The following is a 23,997-nucleotide window of genomic DNA, read 5'->3' as shown; positions in this document are numbered from 1 at the left end:
TTGGTGCCTCATTTGGGAGGGTTTATTTAAAACGGGATTTTTCTCTGCTCACACTGTCTGAGCTGTCCCTGTCTGAGCTCTAAAGAAGTTTCTTGTTTCTAACAAATCAAAGCACAGAGAAATTGAGGAATCTGACAATTTTGCCCCTTTTGGAAAGGCCCTCTCCAGCCTTCCTGATGATGGGGGAAAAATAGGAGAAAATCAATAAATGCAATAAATTGGTGCTGAAGAAATCCATGGAAGGTAACCTGAACAAACTTTTGTCACTGTGATGGTGAAAGTGGTGAAGCTTTAATACCACACTCCTAAAGTTACGGGGGGAAAACTTGCTAAAAAACTTGGAGCAAAGCAATTGTGAAGTCTCATTTCTCATTTCAGGCATATGTTTCTTCTTATCTTCTATTTATTTGTTGTTTTTGTATTTTATACACATGTAATATTTTTGCTGTTGTTGTTTTTTTCTAAATGAGGTTCTCTGAAGTAGGATCATGATTTCTGCCTGGCTGGGGGATAAGGGGAAGGGGGAAAGGGCTCTTAGGTTTAGGTGCCTCATTTGGGAGGGTTTATTTAAAATGGGATTTTTCTCTGCTCACACTGCTTCTGAGCTGTCCCTGTCTAAGCTCTAAAGAAGTTTTCTTCTTTCTAACAAATCAAAGCACAGAGAAATTGAGGAATCTGTCACTTTTGCTCCTTTTGGAGAGGAGGGTGGTTGAGCTCACCCTGGTGGTGCTGTTTTCCATGGATCCCACTCCAAAGACTGACAGGAGGCACACGTGGAGCTGTGATGATGTGCTCTGCCCAGGAATGCCCAGCCACCTTCTCCAGGTTGTCCTGAATTTAGGAGCTCAATTCCCTGACAGCTGGAGGTAGTTGCAGTGCAGAGAGAGAAGAGTTAAATATTAAATTCTTGTTGATTTAGTTATTTATTTATTGCTACAACTTGGTTTGCAACACACAGACCACTAATACCATTAAAACTGGGTGGCACAGGGTTTTCCTGTTCAGCAGGAATTTTGAGATCCTTTCTCTTCCAAAGATGTGCAACCAAGACCTTTTGAAGTATTTGCTATTCTGGAGGGAAATGATGACCTGGTGATGTGGGGTTTTTGAATGGGATGTTAAGGGTGGAAACCTGTTCTCTATTTAAAAACAAAACAGGGCAGAATAAAGAGGCATGATCCTGGATTTATTTTGTCCTAGTTATGGCTTTCCCAGCCATGGAGACTGTGTGTCTTCTTTTTGCCTTGGGGTAAAGAAACCTTTGCTAAGGGTGCCTTTGAGCATCCTCCAGCATAAAATCAAGCTGCTGCCTTGTTTTATATCAGGGCTACAAGGTTTGAGAAATTGGAGGGGCTTGGTATCTGTGGGGTTGGCTGCACTGGAGAGGTGAGAACGTTGCAGATGAACACTCTGATCACAGGCTGGGATAAAGCCACTTGTTTCTGTTTTTATCCAAAATGCCTTTGGTTGTGACCCATCACTCACTTGCACCTGTTGGTGGAATGAATGTTGTTGGGTTTTTTGCCCTAGTGGTTAATTCTAGCTGCTCCTTTTAAAACAAAACTGCTGCTCCTCCTCCAAACAGGAATTTGTCTGGGTTTGGGCACTGAGTCTTGCTCATTGCTCAGTGTCACATTTTGTCCTCTCTGTGGATGTGCTCAAGATGGCCTGAGTCATCTCACTCTTCTTAGTCATAGATGAGGCAGTTCAAGCTTTTAAAGCCTTTTTCTTTTAAAGGAAAACCATTTCTGCTGGCTCTTGGAATTTTTTGTCTTCCTTTTGAGTCCAGTCCTGAAGGTCCAAGCAGCTGTAGCTCTGCAGCCTTGGCAGAAACAGCTTTTTAGCCTAAAAGCCCCTCCTGGCTTCCCCAAGAGCCCTGTGGCTCTGCAGGCAGGGTGTAGAACCTCTCCTTGCATGCTTGGAATGAATAAATTTTTCCCAAAAGACTTCAAATTTCCAAGGGCTTCACCTGGCTGCTGGGTCTCCCTTGTTATGTGTCACCTGAGCTTGTACCAACAGCAATTTTACATCCCACTGTGATGTCCCCAGTGAAGTTGGTGGCCTTGGAACCTGCCAGGCCAGCTCCTCACTCAAAATGTTCTTCACCAATGTCCTAGGGCACTAAATTTTTAATCACAAAGTCACTCAGGGCGAAGGCAAATGCCTCACAGAAATCTATTATTTCTTCTTTATCTGCCAAAGTTGTACTCTCATCAAAGAATAAAATCAGGTTTGTTTGACAAGCTCTATTTTCCATAAAATCGTGTTGACTGGCATTAATTATGTTCCTATCACTTAATTCTTTATTAATGGAATCTCATATTGGCTTTTTCCATTATTTCAGCAGTGATTGATGTCTCACCAATCGATTGGGAATTGCCCAGCTCGCTCTGCTCTCCAAACTGTGCTGCTGCTTTTGCCCTCTGCTCTGCTGGAACTTCCCTCACCTTCCCAGAGGGATGAAATTTGGGCATCTTCTCCTTGGCCAGGAGATCTGGGGGCATGGTGGCTCACACAGACTGTGCCCCCCATCCTCAAATCCATGTGGCCAAGGAGAAATCTCATCCTCATCCCCCCTATCCTCAAATCCACGTGGCCAAGGAGAAATCTCATCCTCATCCCCCCCATCCTCAAGGCCAGGCAGCTTAGGGAATGTCCCATCCTTATCTCCATCCAGCAGCTTTTTTCCTTCTGTTTTCTCCCCATCCTGCTGGGCAAGGCACAGAGAGCAGCAGGGAGGTAGCTGAACCTGTGAGAGTGCACAGAGCTGTCTGAGGGGCTCAGAATGATCCCAGGGACTGGAATGAGGTGCAGGGTGGTGGCTGTCCCCTGCTTTTGGTGGTGTACCTGCTGGGGGTGCCCCTTGGCAGGGGGAGTGTGAGGGAAGCTGGTCAGCCCCTACCCAGGGGAGCTGTGGGCTCCTCTGTCTGCAGTGCCAGGGCTGAACCAGGCTGGCTTTTCTCCTCTGATAAAGGCAAGGAAAGACACTCAGAACACTCAGCCCATGCTCAGCCTGGCTCCCCTTGAGGCCCTGGAGCACCGTGGGTGTGATCCCAGGTCTTTTACAGACCTGCCTGTGACAGGGTTCACAGGGGTTCTTGCTGAGGGAAGAGACGAGGATCTGACTCCGTGTCTCAGAAGGCTGATTTATTATTTTATGATAGATATTACATTAAAATTATACTAAATGAAGAATAGAAGAAAAGGTTTCATCAGAAGGCTGGCTAAGAATACAACAGGAAAGAATGATAACAAAGGTTTGTGTCTTGGACAGAGATTCTGAGCCAGCTGACTGTGATTGGCCATTAATTAGAAACAACTCTATGAGACCAATCCCAGATGCACCTGTTGCATTCCACAACAGCAGATAACCATTGGTTACATTTTGTTCCTGAGGCCTCTCAGCTTCTTGGGAGGAAAAATCCTAAAGAAAAGATTTTCCATAAAAGATGTCTGTGACACCTGCTCTCTGACCAGCTGCATGTTTTCAGCATTTCCTCTTCTCTGCTTCGTTTTGCTCATGGTTTCTTTCCTGTCTGTGTCTCCCAGGTTCCTCAGTGACTCAGCTGCTGGCCAGGGACCTGGACAATGACCCCCTGGTCTTTGGGGTGGTTGGGGAGGAGGCCAGTCGCTTCTTCGCCGTGGAGAGCGTCACCGGCGTGGTGTGGCTCAGACAGCCCCTGGACAGAGAGGTAAAACTGGGGCAAAAACCACCTCTGCTCACAGAAATGGTGGCTCTCCATCCTCTGTGAGAGCTGAGATGGGTGTTGCTCCCTGGTGGATGTGGGAATCTGGGTGTGTCCACTGTGATCTGTGGTTCTCCAGATCAGTGGGGACGTGGGCAGTGAACAGCCTGCTCTGGTTTCATCTGCCCTGTTGGTTCTCCTGGGTGCTAGAATAACACCTGTGGGTCTGTCTCGGGTTGCTGTTGATAATTGCTGCCCCAAGATGTGCAGGATGTCTCTGCTTCTGCCCACGCAACTGAAGAACGAGTTTGGACTCTTCAGTTTTCGCTCTTGAGGTTGTTTATTAATTCTTATCTATAAAATTTTCTTTCTGCCCAGCTGAGATCTGCTCACCAGGGCAGCCACAGGCGCTCTGACCGCCCCTGAGGCGGTGTTGTCCTTTTATACTACAAACTACGTATAACATATTTACACTTAATTCCCAATACCTATCACCCATGTTAGACAGTGCACTTGTATTCTAAACCAATCCCAAAGTGCCAGCATCCCTGCAGAAAATGGAGAACAAGAAGAAGAAGAAAGGCTGGACACGCCCAAGTTCCTCCATCTTGTCCCCATAACCCCCATACCAAAAATCCTAAAATCTACATTTTCACCCTGTGATCATTTTGTTATCACACTATTCAAACCTGTGTGACTTTCAGGTCCTCATACAAAGCTGGCAACTTGCTCTAGGGGTCAAAATCAAATCCCCAGGTGTTCTGGGCTGTGTGCCAGGGTCTCCGAGCCCCCTGACGGGGTCCTTGGCAACTCTGGACATCCAGAGGGATGTACTGAGCTCCAACAGGTCTGGAAATAAAGGAATTAAGAGGTGGACGTGATCTACCAAGGAGCCAGGCTGCTCACACAGTCAGGGAAATGTGCAGGCTTCCTCTTTAAATCTCGATGCCAATTAAATCCTTTACTATTTAGAACAGCGTGTCAAGAGATGTGAGGTATCCCTGCTTATTCAATCTCATCAAGACTTTTCATCCTCTTGTGGATTCAGGCTGCTGGATGCTAAATTTGGCAGGATCCTTGCCTCAAAGCTATTTCACCACCCCTATTTTCAATGGCAGCTTTGGTGTGCAAGGCTGGAATCCCATCCAGGTGCCTGCTTTGCTAAAACCTTGGCCCTTTCTGCATTCCTGGAGCAAGGAGGAAGTGATAGCAGGAAGACTGGGAAAATATGATGTGATTTGGGCAACCTGCTTAATTTCCCCTGTATTTAGTGCTGCCTTGGCCAGCAGCAGCCTCGGGAAGATCAAACCCCCTAACACACCTCTGGTGTTCCCAGTCAGAGCCAGCCAGGCATTGGCATGCAGAGGAGCAGGGTGCTGGATGCTTTCAGGCTGGGGCTGGGGGGAAGGCCAAACCCAATTTCACAGTGTTAGGAGCGAGACTTTGGGAAAATAAAGTGCTTTTCTTCACCCCTCTCCCCTCCGCCTCCCCGTGCCAACAGCTGCTGGCCTGAGTCATAAATCTTCCCTCATCCAAATGCCTCCTGCTTCCCCATATTTCCCATGCCAGCCTCAAGCCCAGGAGAGTGATCAGTAGATTTCAGGTGTCTTGTGGTGTGGAGGGTGGGGAGGGAAGGAGCTGGGCAGAGCTTGGATGGGCTCAGCTGATCCCAGGGGCTCAAAGGATGTGGGAGACAGTGAAGGAAGAATGGATGTGGGGAAGGTGTAAAGGATGTGAGAGAGGTGTAAACAACAATTTATGGTGGAGGAAGCAGTCAGAGGGAAGGGATGGAGATGGGCACAAAGCTGGGAGCAGAAAACACTGGATGCACATGTTTAAAAAGTCAGGGGGGAGAAGGTCTCTCAGGATAAGTGGTGGGAAGGGAAAAGGAAGAGGTGAATTCTTGTATTGTGGAGCAGAAAGAAGGGGGAGGGAGTCTCAGCAAGGTAAATGATGCAGGAAAGGATGAACTAGAGAAAAAGAGGAAAGGGCAAATGTATAGAGGCAAAATGAATTTTAAAAGATTTTTTGGTGCTCCTATGAAGATTAGAAGGAAAACGGATTTCTAGAAAAACGGCAGACCCTGAGGCTAAAGAATTGTGTTAAAATAATTTCAGAGACAGCAGTTGGTACGTGGAAGCTTCCTCTGATTATTTTATTGAGTTTTTAAAATTTAAATGCTCAACAGGCTGTTCCTTATCTCCTGCTTTTCCTTTCTTCCCTGTTGTGTTGTCCCTGGTGGATGAGGAGGGGGAAGAGAGGGCTGAAAGGCAAGGATGCAGCAGGCTGGGGTGGCACAGGCAGCAGAGTTTCTCCTCTCCCTGGGGATTCCAGCTCCTCCTTCTGCCTCCTAGCAGTGCCCTGAGGCAGGAGTCAGAAAGGGCTTTCCCTGTCTGGCTGGATGGAAATGTGGGAGCAGGGGTGGGCACACACCATGGGGAGCTGTTCCGAAATCCCTTCTCCAAGATGAACTTCAACCCTGGTGCAAGCAGAGCTCCTGCAGGCTGCTGCCTGTCCCTGAGCCCATCTCATTAGGAATAAATCAACCAGAGCTGCAGCATGGAGAGCCATTTCTGGTGCCTTTTCCAGCCTGATGCTGTGGAAACATCGAGGTGCTGTGCTCCAGCAGCTCAGGCAGGGCAAGGACAGCAGAGCTGGGAAGGGTTTGCCAGGACTGGAGGGGAACAAAAACCACCAGCTGGAGGGCAGCTACCAGGTAGATGTGGTGGCTCAATCTTTACACTATTCTTTAGTAAAATAGGAGCAAAATGATAGCTTGTGGGAAGAAAAGGGTCAGGAAGAGAAGGTCTGCCTCTACTAGCAATATCCCCCTGCCCTGATCCCAAAAAAAATTTATTCTTTCCTACTTGTTGCTCACCCCAGCATCAGTGACTTGAATAGATCCCTATTGCAAGCTGTTAATTTAGTTAAATCAATAAGGAGCAGAGACAATTGTGTGGGAATTTCATGGAATTTCAGCCAGTTCTCACTACACAGGCTTGTCCCAGGATTCCAGCTGTGTGATGGGAAGCTGGGGAAGCAGCAGCAGGATTTAGAGGTCCTCACTGAGACTGTGTTGCATTGCCACGAGTCCTAAATCTGGGTGTGTTTTAAGTGCCCAGCTGCCAGTCAGGGAGCTGATTCCTTAACCCTGGGACAGGGCATCTCCTGTGCCTGTGGCATACACAGGAGCCCTGCTGGCATCCAGATTCCCCAGCATTCTGTGCCCAGTGCAGGTAATGGCACTCCAGCACCTCTCCTCCTCTGGAAGGTCCTGGAAGCATTTTGCGTGTAATAACGTTGGCTGAAAGTCCCCAGCCTGCCACCTGCAGATAAACACTACAGTATCTTTAATTATAGTTTTTTTTTTCCTTCTCTTTCCCTTTCAGACCAAGTCAGAATTCACAGTTGAATTTTCTGTCAGTGACAGCCAAGGGGTGAGTGTGACTTCTCATTTCATGGTCTGCGGCACGGGCGGAGGGGAGCAGGGGCTGTGGTCACTTCTGCACCAGGGGAGAGGGCTCACCCCTTGGCCCAAAGCCCAAAACCACAGCCACAAGCTGCTTTTTAGGCTCTAAATCCACACCTAAAGCTGTTGTCCTTGGGCCCACAGGTGATCAAGGGGACAGTGAACATCCAGGTGGGAGACGTGAACGACAATGCACCGCAGTTCCACAACCAGCCCTACAGCGTCCGCATCCCAGAGGTAGGGACCACCTCTGCCTGGCTTCTGCCTCTCCCCTCAGGGGCCACTCAGGCTCTGGTTGCCACCACAGAGCTGGCCACCAATGCTCAGGGCTGTCCTTTCACCCCGGAGCCTCATGAGGTTGCGGGAGGATGAAACTTCTGGAAGTAACTGCCTGAAAATGGGCAGGAGCAAAGTGTTTGGGGTGTTGGGGGAAGGAGGTGGAAGGGGAGGTGTGGTGCTTTGGTGACATCTTTCCCATGAACAAATGGGAAGTTTGGAAATGAGTGTCAATGAGGATCTGTGTCTTGTTCTCTCCTTGGAGCTGAGGGCATGCACAGCTCTTGTCACAGAGGTGATCTGAGGCAGGGCTGAGTGTTTCTCCAAATGCCTGAATTGTGGCAGAGCACTGCCCAAAGGCTGCTGCCCTGGCTGGTGATTTCCTTCAACAGCTCCTTAGCAGGACTGGTCCCATCTTGTCCTTGGGATAAAATAGGTGGGAAGGGGCCACAGGAGATCATCTGGCCCAAGCTCCCACTGATCCAGCAAGAATTTTCATGTTAGCTCAGATTGCTCAGGGCTTTATCCAGCCAAGTGTTGAATATCCCTAGAACAGAGTTTCCACAACCTTCTGCTGCTCTCTGTGCTGGTCACTGCAAGGGAGGTGACATCTGCTCATCCATCAGGGACAGCTTCTGCACCTGTAGCTTGACTTGATTGGGAGTTTACAGGTCTGATGTGAATTTAGGCTTTAAGCTGTGGCTTCTGGTGTCAGGAGGAGAAAGTGAGGATGTTCCATTTGAAACAGGGGGTTAGATGAGCATTTGACATCCTCCAGTGGAGGAAAGCTCTCTTTGCACCACAGTGCCAGGGTAGTTTGTCCCAGACTGTTCCTCAGGGTGGGTGAGGTCTGGTGTGCATTGTGTGTGTGTGAAATGGAGCAGCTCTGGGAACTGAGAGGTGCAAACGATTGTGTTACCAGGGTGTATTTAATATTCCTGCTGCTGCTGCCCTGCCATGCTGGGCTGTGATCCCTCCCCACCCCTCTGCTGTGAGGATGAGGTTTCTTCATTAGAGCTGCTCGTGATGTATGAGCTGGGAGCTGGAGTCTCAACTTTGCACCAAGTCACCTGAAACCTCCCTGTGAGAGTGACACTGGGTCAGAGGCATTTCTGCTGCTCTGCAGAGCACGAGGGCTGGAGAAATGACTTGTCAAAACCCCCACCAGGTACCCTCTGTTGTATTTTCAGAGATCCCTGAAGAGGGAAGGAAATAATGAATCTGACTCCATGTTCTCAGAAGGCTAATTTATTATTTTATGATATTATATTATAATAAAAAATACTAAACTAAACTATACTAAAGAATACAGAAAGGATACAGACAGAAGGCTAAAAAGATACTCATGAAAACTCGTGACTCCTTCCAGAGTCCTGACACAGCCTGACTGTGATTGATCATTAAGTCAAAACAATTCACATGAAACCAATGGAAACAATGTCCAAAGCACATTCCAAAGCAGCAAAACAGAGGAGAAGCAAATCAGATAATTATTGTTTTCATTTTTCTCTGAAGCTTCTCAGCTTCCCAGGAGAAAATCCTGGGCAAAGGGATTTTTCCAGACAATATGGTGCCATGCCCCTGCTCCTGCCCATGCTCAGGGGTCTGGAGCTGGAGGGTGGCTGTCGTGCCTTGCTGCTGCTCCTCTGGGTCATGCTCTGCCTGCAGAGGTCTGCAGAGCAAAAGGAATGGCAGTGGGATGGGAGGAGAACAGGCTCCTCTCCCCTGCCCTCAGACTGACCTCTGTTTTTGCTGTTACCTGCTCTGTGGTTTCTGTGCCTCCCCTGGCAATCAGGGCTGTGTTAAGCATCAGTTTTTTACATACCTGGAGTATCTGTGCCACATCTCTTCTTGCTGATGGCTTCTGTCCTTGATGCCTGAGGTTTTAGCTTTTATATTTTTCACATTCTGTGCTGCTTTAGTGGGTGGGTCAGGGCTTCATATGAGGGGATGGTGAGCTCTGTGCACAGAGCAGGGAGACAAAACAATTCCTGCTCCAGCTGGGACCAAGGACAAATGATCCAAATCTCAGGCCCAAGAGCATAAACAAGGGTGAATTGAAAAGAGAAAAACAAGCAGGATGGGACTTCATGGGGTAAAGCTGTAACTGGACAATTAACTCCAATATGCAAATGGAGCAGAACTTATAAAAGTGAGAGATTTCGCGACTAGGTGTCCATTTTTGTGACCATTTTGGGCTCACCTGGGGTGCAGCCCTGGCTGGGCTCTTGTGCTGCCCAAGGTGGATCCATGGAGGCCTTTTAATAAATCCCTGCTTTATTCTTTAACTCTGTCCAGTCTCTATCCTAGGTCAGCCTTCACAAGGCACCATCCTAAGAGCCAATATTTCAAAGCTAGAGTTTTCCCCATTTCCAAAATTAACCTGTACCTGGCCTGGGGAGCAGGAGGGGCAAAGGTCCTGGCTTGGAATGATGGAATCTTAGAGTCACAGGATGGTTTGGTTTGTAAGGGACCTTAAAGCTCCTCTAGTTCAGCTCCTGCCATGGGCAGGGACACCTTCCACTGGTTGCTCCAGCCTGGCCTTGGACACTTCCAGGGATCCAGGGGCAGCCACAGCTTCTCTGGGCACCTTGTGCCAGGGCCTGCCCACCCTCACAGGGAAGAATTTCTTCCCAATACCTAATTTAAACCTCCTCTCTTGCAGTTGAAGGCCATTCCCCTGTGTCCTATCACTCCATGCCCTCATATGTAGAAAATTAGGGCTGAGGAAAGGGAACTGTAGGCAGGTGATGTAAACAAAAAAAATATCTAAAAGAAGAAAAGGCTGAACCTTTGGGCCATATCACATGCTGTGCAGGTGAGCTGAGGGTGTGCTGTGAAGGATTTCCAGCACTGCCTGGCTGTTTGGGGTACAGCAAGCCTGGTGTTCCCCCCTTGCAGCCCCCCAGCACTTGGCCTTGGAAGCTGTGCTCTTCTGGAGGTTGGCCTAATCTAATTACAAGGCAGAGTGTGCCAGCTTCCAGTTTCTGCCCGTGATCTTTAACCAAGGGCACCGAGCAGAGGTAATGAGCCACAAAGGCCTTGCTCTGCCAGCATGCTGGAGGCACTCCTGTTCTACTGCCAGGGAGAGAGAGCCTTCCCTTGCCAGAGAGCAGGGGATGGGGTCTCACCACCTACAGAGGCCCTTCCAAGGGCTGCAGGTGTGGGAGGTGTCAGCAATAAACTTAGTTTCTGAGTGTGGTGGTGCAGCTCTCAAGGAGGAGATGCGCACTTGGCTTTGAGACCTGTGCTGAGCCGTGAGTTTTCCTTGTTGCTTGCCCATGACTGCTCAGAGCTGGAGGTGATTTGGCATGGAAAGGTGCTGGGGGACACAGCCATGGTGAGGAATGACAGCTCCAGACAGCTTGAGGGCGAGCAGTGAGGGTGCAGGAACCAAAATCTACCTCAGAGCCCAAATTGAAGGGCCTGTGGATAATGAATGAAGAGAGCTGGAGCTTGGAGAAAGAGGAGAGGCTGGTGTGGTTTTCAATAGACTGGCTCTGTGCAGATTTGGCAGCTAATGAGGGTTTTTCTCTTTTTAATTTTGAGATAAATGGATGTATCGATTTGCAGTTGTCGTAGCTAATGGAGCAGCGACCGCAGGGCTATTTAAACCTCGCTGCTATTGTGTGCAACTTGGAAAGTCAAAAGAAGAGTGTGCATAAATAAATGGAACATGAAGTAAACTGACCTTTAAAAACAATACTGCCTCTAAATACCCATCCTGGTGTTTTACGTGCTCGGCTCGGTGTGCGAATGGGGATTTATTTGGGCATGGGCTGTGGTGTGGGGAGGGATGGAGAGGATGCACCACAGCAGCTCGACTGCTGGAGTGGCACCGCTCCTCTGGGCTTGCTGTGTGCTGATCTCACGCCTGGAATAGCTGCCAGGGGCCAGGAGAGGGATATGGGGATATTTGCTCCAGCCTAATCGTCCATCCCGTCTGGGTGAGGGCTGCCTGTGCTCTGCCGGTCCCAGCGCAGCCAGGCGGGGCAGGGCTGCACACAGAAGGGGAATCCTGCTACAACAGGCAACTTAATTCACCAAGCTGGCCTCGACAGAGCTCATTAAGTTCCCGTGTATTCATTTCAGGCTAATGGCTGTCATGCTGGCTGCTGTTTGATTTGCTGTAATGGACTTTTATGGCGTTCCAGTTTGCGAGGACGTGCGTGCCCGTGGCTGTGCCCCGCGGTGCTGCTGTAGTACATTAGTTAGCTGCTCGTGTGCTTGCTACTCTGACCTTCAGGGCTTGTTCTCCTCTTGGATGTGTCCCTTGCACTTCATCTCCTGCTCACAGCCTCTTTTCCACCCCCCTCACCCAGCCCCAAGGTACCACGTTTCTGGGAGTCTTGGGGTTTTGGCTTTTAAACAAGGAGAGATCTATTGCTAAGCCTGTGGCAGGCTGTTGTGGCCATGCCTCAGTTTCTGGCAAGTCCAATCTGTTTTATCTAATCTTTTTTCCGTTTGGCTGCATCTGTAGGGAACACAGAGTTCTTGGATTGTCATGGTTCAATGCTTTTAGGTGAAGCAAGCAAGTGGAGTGGAGCCAAGGCCCTGTTTGTGGTACCTGGTGTGATGGGGATGTTGGGGTGCACTGTCCCCCCTGGGTGCCTGCTGGCCTTCTTGTCCCAGTCCCAAACAGGAAACCTCTTGGGGCTTCCACACAGCTTTGCCTTTAACTCCTGGGGCAGTGGTGGAGTCACCTTGCCTGGGGACAAGGATTAGTGGTGGCCTTGGCAGTGCTGGGGGAATGGTTGGACTTGATCCTAGAGGGCTTTTCCAGCCTAAATTGCACTATGAGGTAAACTAACTTCAAGTCTAGTACCTCCTTGGGAAAAGCTGTTTTCTCCTGTAAGCCCCCAACATCCTGAGCTTGCTGATCAAGTTCAAGGCCTTCTCTTGGCCTTGGAGCCTCAGCAGCTGTGACGTGCTGGCAGAAAGGTCATTTAATTGTTGGTTTCTTGGCTGAATGCTCCCTCAGGAGGTTTCCATTGGAGTTTTCTCTCCTTTTGTGCTCTCCCCCACCTCATTCCTTCTTTTATATTTATAACAGACTGAGTGATTTATGAAGTGATGTTGTTACATCTTGAGGTCACTCATCCCCATCCCTGGAAGTGTTCAGGGACAGGGTTGGATGGGGCTCTGAGCAACCTGGTCTAGTGGAAGGTGTCTGTGGCAGGGGGTTGGAGCTGGATGGTTTTTAATGTACCTTCCGACCCAAACCATTCCATGATCCTATGATCTTCCAGCAAAAAGCTTGGCACTGGGCCAGGGACTGCAATTCAGCACCTCAATCATTCATGAAATCACAGCTGCACCACAAAAGAAGCACCTGTAACTCCACAAGGACACAGGAATTAGAGCTCTGCTTTCAGATTTGTAACCACAGCTCTCTGCCTTGGGACTGTGCTCGTCTCCTCCTGAATTCAAGCAGGCAGGGCTGTGGGAAAGGAGTTTAAAAATGGAAAGGAAAGTTTCTGGTCTGCACACAGCAGTGTTGAGGCAGCCACAGTCCAGCTTGCAGGTGTCTTATCTCTTGGGCTTAACCCTGATTTGCCAATTTATTTTAATTGGGAGGCAGGCGGGCGCTCGCCATCAGCAGCAGTCCCTTCTGCTCGGGGAGCAGCCTTTGGGACTGAGCCTTCACAAGCTGCTGGCCACCATTTCCATCCCTAATATGGGGGTGTAGCTGAAATCGTGGCTTTTATGATGTCTTTCTCTCAATTGTGCAGAAAAGTACTTGGCGGGGAAGGAGGAGAGGAAGGAGGGGAGCATCACTGCCCCATCCCATGGCACAGCCTGGAGCCAGACCCTGCTCCACAGTGAGCAGGGGCAGGGAGGAGCAGAGAAAGGCCCAAAAGCCCTTGCTGTAATTAAAATTATTATTTTGCTTTAAGGGTAATAATGTCAGTAATTACATCAGTTTCCCTGCCATCCTGCCCGAGTCTTCAGGGGCTCGTATAATTCTATTGCCATGGCTCAGGGCCTGGTGCTGTGCATGCAAACCAGCTGCCACGGGCTGAGCTCCCCCTCAGCTGCATTAGCCAGACCCTTGCACACTCCCAGACACCTTCTGGGGCTTGCTTTCCTCCCCTCCTTTAAATAAAGAGCCTTTATAGTGGAGGTGATGATAACAGAGCTGATAAGGGAGATAGAGCACATTGCAAAAATGGTCTGTAATCATTGCTGGCTGCTTTCCTTCCTTGTTTCTTCTGGGGTTTTTGTTTTTGTTTTTTTTTTTTTTTTAATTCATTCACTCTTTGTTTCCCTTCTCTCTTTATCCTTATGTTTCCATATGGAGTTTAGAACTGAACAAATAATTTACAGTGAATAACTTCTCTCCCAAATCCAGTCATCCCTTCCTTCCGCTGCCTTTGAGCGTGCAAAATTTGCAAGTGTCTTGAACTTCTCCTCAGCAAATTGGACTCAGTTTTAAAAATGTGTTTCTTTATTTCTTGTGCGGTCTTTTTTTGTTTTTAAAACTTCTTGGAAAGGCAGCAAGCAATTCAGTGAGTTATTGAAGCTGTGTTCCCTAAGCACTGCTGGACAGAAAAGCTGGTTCACCTTCCTGGGTATATCAAGCACCTCCATCTCCCCTCCATCCTGGCATCCCACTGGCATGCCCAGTGCTGGTGATCTCTCACCTCCAGAGCCTTTTGGACAAGTAGGAAGTGGGGATTTGAGTGGTGTTTGCTGTAGCAAAAAAGTCTCTGTTGCACAGGTGAAGCTCTTCCCAAACTTCCCAAACATCCTCGGTTTTAATCGTCTTTATTGTTGCTGTCCACGTGCAAGCAAAACATAAATGGGCTGGGAAGTGCAGGCCCTGCCTTGGGCTCTCCTTCTGGCTTTGGGATGCTGGCAGTGTCTTCAGGCAAGAGCTTGGAAGCACAGCAGGCACCAGCTGTCATCTTCTCCCTGCTTTTTTCCACCAGGACTGGAGAAAAGAATTTAAATGAGACAGACTGCAGTGCATTGAGTAAAACACAGGGTTGGGGCTGAAGGGGTTTGCACAGCTGATGTTGTAGATGTCAGAATCCTAAAATGGTTTGGGTTGGAAGGGATATTTAAAAGTTATTTAGTCCATCCCCCTGTCATGGGCAAGGACAATTCCCACTATCCCAGGTTGCTCCAAGCTTTGTCCAGCCTGGCCTTGAACATTTCCAGGGATCCAGGGGCAGCCACAGCTTCTCTGGGCACCTCCTCACCCTCATTTTAAATAACTTTCTCCTTTGAAGCTGTGCCCAGGTAGGTGCTCAGACCTGGAGCATCCTTCACTCTGAAGATCACCTGCACGTTTTTGTTGTCACTGCTGTGACACCAGAAGGTCTTGAGTGACGTCCTAGGGAGAGAAAAAGTGTCCCCTGTCCCTTGTGTGGATTCACCAGTGAGCAGCAGACCCTGCTCCTTTAATGCACGTGACCAAGGAGTGAAATGAGAGATGCAACAGAAACTACTGGGGCGGAAAACTCCAAATGGCGTGGAAGTAATGTGTAAAGTGTCCTGGAGATAACAGTCATTTCCACCAGGCACAACTTGGGCTCTTTCTGGAAGGGGACTGCAGCAAAGAGGGGGGGCAGCCTGAAAATTAGAAATAGTCATGTGGTTCTGGCCAGTGGAGTGCTGGGCAGGATGAAGGGGATAGGGGAAAAAAGCAGGTTTTGACCAGAAAGAGAAGGCAATGTGGGGCAGCAAGTAATTTGGTGTCTCCATGGAGGAGCTGTCATGATGGGAAGTTAGGAAATTATCTTGAGGGAGAGGAAGGGGAAAGTGTACAGCAACATCCTCTGAGTGAGGAGAACACAGGCAAAGAGGGGTGAGGTAGCTTGGGTAAATCAGTAATCGTTCCTCATGGGAGAAATGGGAAAAAGGAAAAACATCCTCACTCCCCAGGCTCCTTCCCATGGGTGCTGAGGGCAGGTATCTGCTGATTTCAGAGCTCTGCTGGGTCTGCCCCAGGGTCAGGCCAGTGTCTGAGCTCGGGGTGGCCAATGCCAGGTGCTGGTGGCTCCTCAGGACCCTGCTGGCCGTGGGTTCCTCAGGCCAGGCACGTTCCTCTGGAGAACAAACAGTGGCTCAGGGTGCCACAGCACTTCCTCAGGCTGGCCTGGAAGGTCTCTTTTCCAGGGGACATTCCAGCCCAGCCCTGTCAGTGTAATTACACTTACACATCTGGGCAGCAGATGGCTTCAAGGTCTCTTCCCTGCCTCTCTGCTGCCGGGAGCAGAGGGGTGAGGAGGGAGTCAATGTGACTTGCTGGCAATTAGTTTTGTTTTATCTCCCTTCCCTCTGGTTACCATCTCCTCCCAGAAGCCTGGGATGGAGCTGACCTCATGTTCCAGCCAGCCAAAGCTGCATCCTCTCCCCTCACATGCCTGTTTTGTTTGCCTCCCTCTCCATGCCTCACCAGCAGGACCCTGTCTGGATGTCGGAATGGTTTTTAGGAATGGTTTTTAGGAATGGTTTTTAACTTACTCAGGTGGTGAGTGGCAACTCCTCCATGCCAGGAAGCGAAAAAACCCATCACTGAAAATATATTTAATGTTTTTTACTCAAATAATCATGCAGTTTGTTGGTTTATACTCATTTTTTAGTCACAGCACCTAAATGAAGGGATGATTAAGGTCTTGCTGAAAGGTGCTGTGTGGGATTGTAGGGTCCAGGGTCTCCCCTCACATCCCTGTTTTGTTTACCCCCCTCTCCATGCCTCACCTTTGGACTCACCAGCAGGACCCTGCCTAGATGTAGGAATGGTTTTTAGAAATGGTTTTTAGGAATGGTTTAAAGGAGTGGTTTTTAGGAATGGTTTTTAGGAATGGTTTTTAATTTGTTCAGGTGGTGAGTGGCAACTCCTCCATGCCAGGAAGCGAAAAAACCCATCACTGATAATATATTTAACGTTTTTTACTCAAATAATCATGCAGTTTGTTGGTTTATACTCATTTTTTAGGCACAGCACCTAAATTAAGGTCTTGCTGAAAGGTGCTGGGTGGGACATTCTGGGATTGTAGGGTCCAGGGTCTCCCCTCACATCCCTGTTTTGTTTACCTCCCTCTCCATGCCTCACCTTTGGACTCATCAGCAGGACCCTGCCTGGATGTAGGAGTGGTTTTTAGGAATGTTTTTTAGCAATGGCTTTTAGGAATGGCTTTTAGGAATGGTTTTTAATTTGTTCAGGTGGTGAGTGGCAACTCCTCCATGCCAGGAAGGAAAAAAACCCATCACTGAAAGTATATTTAACGTTTTTTACTCAAATAATCATGCAGTTTGTTGGTTTATACTCATTTTTTTAGTCACAGCACCTAAATGAAGGGATGATTAGGGTCTTGCTGGGTAAGGGACTCTGGAATTTTAGGGTCCAGGCCCTTTTCCCCTGCAGCACCCAAGATCAGCAGCAGATCCATGAGGTGGGCACACATTAGCATCCTCACTCTGTGCAGCATGGGAATGTGAAGCTGCAGCTGGCACAAGAGGCTCTTTTTTCGATAAAAACACCCTTTTTAATTAAGATGGAAATATTTAGGGAAAATGGTGCCATTTTGACAGCAAAGCTGGGGAGAAATAGCATTTCAAAAGAACCATAAAAATCGCTCTTGCAATAGATTCATTCCAATTTCTTCTTGAGAATTGCATTTTGTGTTTTATTAGTTTGTAATGTGTCAGTGACAGTCATGTATAATAAGCTTTCTACTGCTGGTCAAACTTTGTGGTAAAATAATAGACTAAATCAGCCTCTCTATAAGTTTTTTAAATATTTATGTGTGAAGTGAACTGTTTGTATCGGTTTCAAACTATTTTCATTACAAATGGAGGGAATTTGATCTAAGTAGAAGTTTCAATCAAAATTAGGGGCCATTACTTAATTTCAAACATTAATTGCTGTGGGAACTTAAAATGTGGGTGATTTATTTTGTTAGTGCAAATAATGGAGAGAGCAGGGAAAGTGAAGAGAGGGTTCAAGGCAATTTTGGTTCAAGAAAGAAAAAAAAATGGGGAGCTTTTAGTTTTGGAGATTTGCTTTATGGGAGATGTGTGAAACATACTTACTTGCTTTTCTGCGACAGGATGCAAACCCAGTGGGTGAAAAAGGAGAGGTGGTCACAGCTGTCACTTTGTGTAGGATGATGGTTGCTTGTCCCTCTTTTTCCAGGGAATTGAGCTCATTCTGGGTGGTCAGGGGGGTTTGGCTGCAGCTCTGAGCTCAGGTGATGGTTATACCAACAACCCCCTTGTTTTCCTGACCTTGCCTTGGCTTCCATCGTGGTGATGTTGCTTCCTTAGGCTTGTCCTGCAATTGTAAATCAAACTGGAAAGGGTGGTGGGAAGGAGGGGAGTGAGAAGAGGAGAAGTGAGTGAAGTCAGCCCCCTCCTGCCCAGCCTGTGTGTGATTAACCTCAGTTCCTCACACGTGTTTGGAGGCACCTCCTGACCTGGCTGCTTGTCCCAGAATGGCCACCAGCACTACCTTCAACTGGTGTTTAAAGAGGAAAAAAAGGAGTTTGTACTGATAGGCTGTATGCTGGTATCCAAGGGATGCCTTTTTAGCACTTCTCTGTTCATTACCATCAGTGGAAGATGATCTTTCCCTAATTAGTAAATCTTTATTTAAAGGTAAGTTGAGAGCGTGGTTTTCCGAGCCATGGAAAAAGAGGGATCTACCCGTGCTCCATCCCATAACCAGAGCTGGATGAAAGCCCTGAAAGAGGAACAATTTTTACTGCCTGTGTGATTTATTTGACCCTGAATTGAAATGCTAAATCTCTCTGAATCTGCTGCACCTGTGCTTGGAAAAATACTTTATTAAATGCACAGCCAGATGTGTGTTTGCAGATCCCTCAGTCCCCCAGGAGAAAACTCTCTGGGATGTGCTGCCCATGCCTGGCCTTTGAGGGGCTGAGAGGGAGATGGCAGGACAGGTGGATGGTTTGTTCTCCTGTGAGGAAGGAATTTTGCAGAGGTTGTGCCTGCTGGTGTGAGCCCCACGAGGATGGTGGCACTGCAAGGTTCTTGCAGCCAGCAGGGAAACTTCACCCCAGTCCTTGAAATGGGTGCTGGGGAGGAAGGCCAGGAGCTGTGCAGGTGGGGACACCTCTGCCCTGTGGGACACAGACACGGCATTGCCTCTGAGCACACCCGGAAGGTCCTGCTGGGGCTGGGAGAAGCCTGCATCCTCCTCCAGTGACAGGGATCCCCACCAGCCTGGTGTCCCAGCGTGTCACAGAGCTTCACTGCAAGGCTCTTCCTTGGTGACCTCAGTTCTGAGGGCCTGGAGCACAAGACCTGCCCTGTGTGGAGGGCAGTATTTTCAGCAGGTTTGCACTTTCAGAGCGTGTGCTCCATCATCTGTCCCTTGTCACCAGCAGTGACAGGGATCCCCACCAGCCTGGTGTCCCACTGTGTCACAGAGCTTCACTGCAAGGCTCTTCCTTGGTGACCTCTGTTCTGAGGGCCTGGAGCACAAGACCTGCCCTGTGTGGAGGGCAAATTTTCATCAAGTTTGCACTTCCAGAGTGTGTGCTCCATCACCCATCCCTCGTCACCAGCTCTGTGTCTCGCCGCGCACTGGCGTGTCACCCAGGCAGTGTCAGGAGGAGGTCAGCTCTCCTCTGGCAGCCACAAACCTGCTTCTCACCTGGCTGTGGGAAGCAGTGAGAGCTTCACCACCTCCTTCTCTTATGGTAGCACCTCTGAAACAGTGTCTGCACTGTGCTGGCCCTATGGATGAGGTGTTTGGTGGCCCAGACGTAACACCAAGGAGCCCCTGACCCCCACATATCTGGTGCTTTGGGCTTGGGAGAGGCAAGCATAGGCTGGAGGAAGAGCACAGAGGAGCCACACAAATGGTAGATGGTGAGGAGAGGAGAAGGCAAGCTCAGGGAGAGGTTTGGGAAAGGCAGGACACAGGGAGAAGAGAGCAGAGCCTCACCTCCATTCTGCACGTTCGAGCTTGAGGCTGGGCTGTGGCAGGCAGGCTTTGTTTGGGGGGGGAGATCTGCTTAAAAAGCCTCAGTGGAGCGTTATGGAATCGGAATGCGAAGGGTAATTGAGCTGAAAGCCATTCTCCTCCCGCAGCCCGCGCGGCAGGAGCCGCTCCAGCACCCCCAGAGCCAGCCTGGAATCCTGCTGGAAGTGCAGGAGTGGGGCTGGGTCACTCAGCACCCAGCTAAAGCAGAGCTGCACAGGAGAAGCCACACCAGGGCTCGGAGTCTCTGTGGTCGAGGTGACCCCGAGGTGTTGGAAAGTCTCTTTTTCCCAGCCCCGAGATCAAAGAAGGAGTCAGAACTCTTCTATTCTCATTCTCAAGGTTGTTTATTCTCTGTTATCTGTAACATTCTTTTTTTGACCTGCTGAGATCTGTCCAGCAGGTCAGGTTGTGGCACACTGACACTTTCAGGGTGGTGTTATCTTTTTATACTAAAAACTACCTGTACATTATTTACAATAATTTTCCAATACCTATCACTTATGTAGACAGTGTGTTCCTACTCTAAACCAATCCAAAAGTGCCACCATCACCCAGAAGATGGAGGCTAAGAAGAAGAAAGAAGGACAAGGCACACCCAAATCCCTACATCTTTGCTTCTGAACCTCCATTCTAAAAATCTTAAAATTCTACTTTTCTACCTTGTGACAAACTAACTATCATTCTACTTAAACTCTCGTGGCTTGTAAATCCTCACATAAAGTTGGTAATTTTTTCCATGGGTTAAAATCAAAGGCACAGGGGTGTTTGGTTTTGTGCCAAGGTCTCATCGTGCCAAGGGGCTTGAGCCATCCAGGGCACCCAGAGGGATGTCCTGGGTTCTGACATCTAGGGAGGGATGCAAAGGAAGGTTTTTCTTTTTTACAGTGAGATAAAGAGATTCCTGAGCTGCAGATCTCCTTCCTTGCAGGCATTGGTCTGCTCTCCAATTCATCCCTGCAGCTCAGGTGCCATCACCCAGTGTCCTTCCATGGTCACAAGCCCTTGGCTGTCCCCCTTCCCCACCAAGCAGCCCCGTGCTTTCTCCCTGTGATGCCCAGTAAGAAAATGCCACCCACACCCACAGAGATGCTCCAGAGCACTTAGCTTGGCCCAATGGCTAATTCCAAATGGTAATTTGGAATAATCTGAAGGAGCAAATGAATAAAAACCTTAAGAAAAAGAGGAGTGTGGCTGGTCAGAGTGGATGTAATCATTAAACACAAAAGGGAGGTTTTAGTCTCTGTTCCTTGTCTCTCTAGTCCTGGGAGTTTGTGGAAGGGGACAGGGGCTTGGAGAGCTGCTGGTGCAGCCCCAAGGAGGGGATTAGAGAAGACCCCCCCCAGTTTGGACCCCAGCACATCAATGGTGGGAGATGCTGAGCCCAGTTGCGCACCCTGTCCTCTGTTATTGATTGCTGAACAGGCACAGTTAAGTGCCTCTCATTAATATTTGTTTTGGTCTTTTCCCTGAATTCTGATGAGTGCAGGAGATGCTGCTTATCTCTCTCCTGCAGGTTTTCTTTCTAGAGGATTCCTCTGGCTTGTGACAAACCTGGGCTCTGTAGCCCTCAGGATGAGGGATGAGTTGGTGGCTGCCACGAAATCTTGGGAACTCTGCAGAAAGCAAGCAAGGAGGCAAAATTAACACAAAATTAAGATGTAAAAACACTCTGCTCACATTGTCCAGATGAAATATGGAATTCCAGGCTCCCTTATGTTTGTAAATGTCTTACAAGGGACTCTTTGGGCAAGTAGGCTGTGCTGGCTGAACTTTGAAATGAGGAAGGAGGAATGTTGGGATGTGGAGAAGGCAGCCAGGGACTGCTGCTCATCTCTGCTCTGGTTCTGAGGTTTCAGATTTGGGTGCAGAACCCAAACATGTTCATAGTTTGGGTTGGAAGGGACCCTAAAGCTCATCTTGTTCCACTCCCCTGCCATGGAAGGGACACCTCCCACTATCCCAGGCGGCTCCAAGCCCCATCCAGCCTGGCCTTGAGCACTTCCAGGGATCCAGGGGCAGCCACAGCTTCTCTGGGCAGGCTGTTCCACTGCCTCTGCCTTTTAGGGTGCTCTGTGTTCTTATTTCTCTTCCCTGTCCCTGACCCTGCTGTGGGTGGATGATTCTCCTTTACTTTCTGTCCCCTTTTCCCAGACAGCACACCATGGCCATGTGGCCATGAACTGTTGGGTTATGACCAGTTTTTCTCATCAACTCAGACATGAAAGAGATTTCTGAGACTTGCTTAAATAGGGCAAAGCACTTTTCCTTTCTGCCTTGTATAATAATGCCTTGTTTGTTAGGCTTGACTTAGCTGAGACTGGCCCACCCAAAGCCACTGAAATGGTTCTGAGCAGCAGTTTCTGCCTGCTCAGGTTGTGCTCCCAGGCACTTCAGGTGCAGCTCCTGAAATGAAAGATTCCTGGTGTGCCCAAAGGCAGTGAAGAGAGCTGTTTTAATGTGGTTGCTCCTCCAGCTTTTCAGTGGAGAATTGGGTTCAGGCTCTGCTCTGAAGTGATATTAGAGTCCATGGAGCATGAGAAACTGCATTTGTTTGTGGGTTACAAATGAAGACCTGTCAAAAACCTTTTTAGGCAGCGACAGAAGTTTTCTTTTTCATGATACATTTAACTTTTGAAGGCTTTGCCTCCCAAGGAGGGTTAGCTCTTCTCTCTCTCTCTTTCTATGAGTTTGGAAAAAGATGGTTGGCAAAAGATGGTTTTTGTTCTGCCTCCCCATCAGTTTGGTGGATTGTTGGATCCTCTGGGGTGCTCCTCCTTCTGGAAAATGGTGTGGCCAGGAATGAAGGGGGTGACAACCCTGGGGGAGAAGGGGAATGGCACATGGAGCCCTCAGTGCGGGCAGAGGGCACAGGTTATTCCCATCAATTTGCTGTCAAGAGATGTTCTGCAAAGGATAAATGTGTTTATAGGATTTCTGTCCCTTTGTTGTAAGAAGCAGGATGCCATCCCTGGACACAGGAGGTTGTGGAAGGAGTGTCACATCAGCTCTTCATCACTTGTTTGGTGTTGCAGCCCCGTTCTGAGGTGCAGGTGGTGTGTGAAACACTGCTGCTCCTCGCTGTCTGCTGCAACTCAGCCTCTTATGCAGTGCAGGCTCTTGATAGGCACTGGGAAGCTGATTTCAGACACCATCCCTGCTTTTGTGTGCTCCCAGGTACACCCATAGCTTCCATCTGAGCATCTGAAACATCTGCCTGGCAGTGGGTTTGGAAATGTGATATGAATGGACACATAGAGAACAAAAAAGGGTTGTCAGAGCTGATGGCATCGAGGGGTTTCTGCCTCCCTCCAGGCCCAGCTCAAGAGTTGTCTTAAAGCATTTGTGGGGAGGGTGAGCACTTGTCACAAGCAGGGTTTTTGTGTGAGCTCAGGAATGTGAGTGTTGTGGTGTTGAGGAGAGAAATGAGAATCTGATTCTAAGTTTACAGAAGGCTGATATATTATATTATATTATATTATATTATATTATATTATATTATATTATATTATATTATATTATATTATATTATATTATATTATATTATATTATATTATATTATATTATATTATATTATATTATATTATATTATATTATATTACTGTACTAAACTATAGAGAAAGGAGACATCAGAAGGCTGCACAAGAATGAATAATAAAAAACCTGTGAGTGACCAGAGAGTCTCACACAGCTGGACTGGGATTGGTCATTAAGTAAAAACAATTCACATGCTGGGAGAAACAATTCTCCAAATCACATTCCAAAGCAGTAAAACAGGGAGAAGCTGAGAAAAAAATCCTGTGAAGTGATTTTTCATAAAATATCATGTTGACATGTGAGCTCTCCCCTGTCCATCCAGGAGGATGGGAGGTGTCAGGAAATGGGCTTGATGCAGAGAGGTCTCTTCTGCCTCAGGTCCTTCTGCAGCAGTGTTATGGGGAGGATTCACAAGGATTTTCCTCCCATTTGTAGGCACAGGTGGTCTCATGGTGTCAGAAACCCAAAGAGGGTTTCTGTCTGTTTCTCAGGGGCTGAGGAGGAGGAGCAGGAAGGACAGGAGCAAACAGAAGGAGCTGCGTGGCTTTTGTGAATTTAAATCTGTTTGCAAGGACCAAAGGACCTCCCTTGCAGAGAAGGAGGAGAAACCTGCTCCTGAGTGTTTGGGGGGATTGTAGCCATCCAGTGGGTGTTTCCTTGGAGAGGAAGTGGTAGTGCTGACACGCAGTGATTGCCTGGAGCTCCCAGACAGTCTGGGACAAGGAGGTTTTAATTTACTCATTCTTCTCACATCTAAAGTTCATTTCTTTCAGTTTACTCAGACATCTGCTTTTCCCCTTTCTTTTTCCTTGGGCAAGGGGTGGCATCCCTTGGCTCTGGAGCTGGGGGAGCTGCTCCTGCTGCCCACCCACCATGTGCCACCATGGCAGGGAGGGTTTAGCACACCCCAAGGCAGCATTTCTGCTTGTGGAGGTGCAGGAAGAGTGGCCTGGTGTGCTCTGCTCTGGGCAGTGCAGAGGCAGCACCAGCTCCTGGTTTCCATCATCCAGAGGCTGAGTACAGCTGCTCATGCCCAATACCATGGAGCTGTCCCTGCTTCAAACACTGCC

The 23,997-nt window shown here is 48.5% G+C and overlaps 1 protein-coding gene across 1 annotated transcript in view; it reads left to right on the top strand.

Moving 5' to 3' along the window:
- The window catches only part of CDH23 (cadherin related 23), a 224,500-nt gene that overhangs the window by 52,411 nt on the left and 148,092 nt on the right, over nucleotides 1–23,997 (top strand). The window contains exons 4-6 of the mRNA XM_066554157.1: nucleotides 3,550–3,692; nucleotides 7,076–7,123; nucleotides 7,300–7,392. Coding sequence (XP_066410254.1) covers nucleotides 3,550–3,692; nucleotides 7,076–7,123; nucleotides 7,300–7,392 — 284 coding nt within the window. The remainder of the gene's footprint in view (nucleotides 1–3,549; nucleotides 3,693–7,075; nucleotides 7,124–7,299; nucleotides 7,393–23,997) is intronic.

This window comes from Molothrus aeneus, chromosome 8 (genome assembly GCF_037042795.1).
Source record: "Molothrus aeneus isolate 106 chromosome 8, BPBGC_Maene_1.0, whole genome shotgun sequence".
NCBI lineage: Eukaryota > Metazoa > Chordata > Aves > Passeriformes > Icteridae > Molothrus > Molothrus aeneus.
The sequence above is the reverse complement of the archived record's forward strand: the minus strand, read 5'-3'. Positions and strand labels throughout refer to the sequence as shown.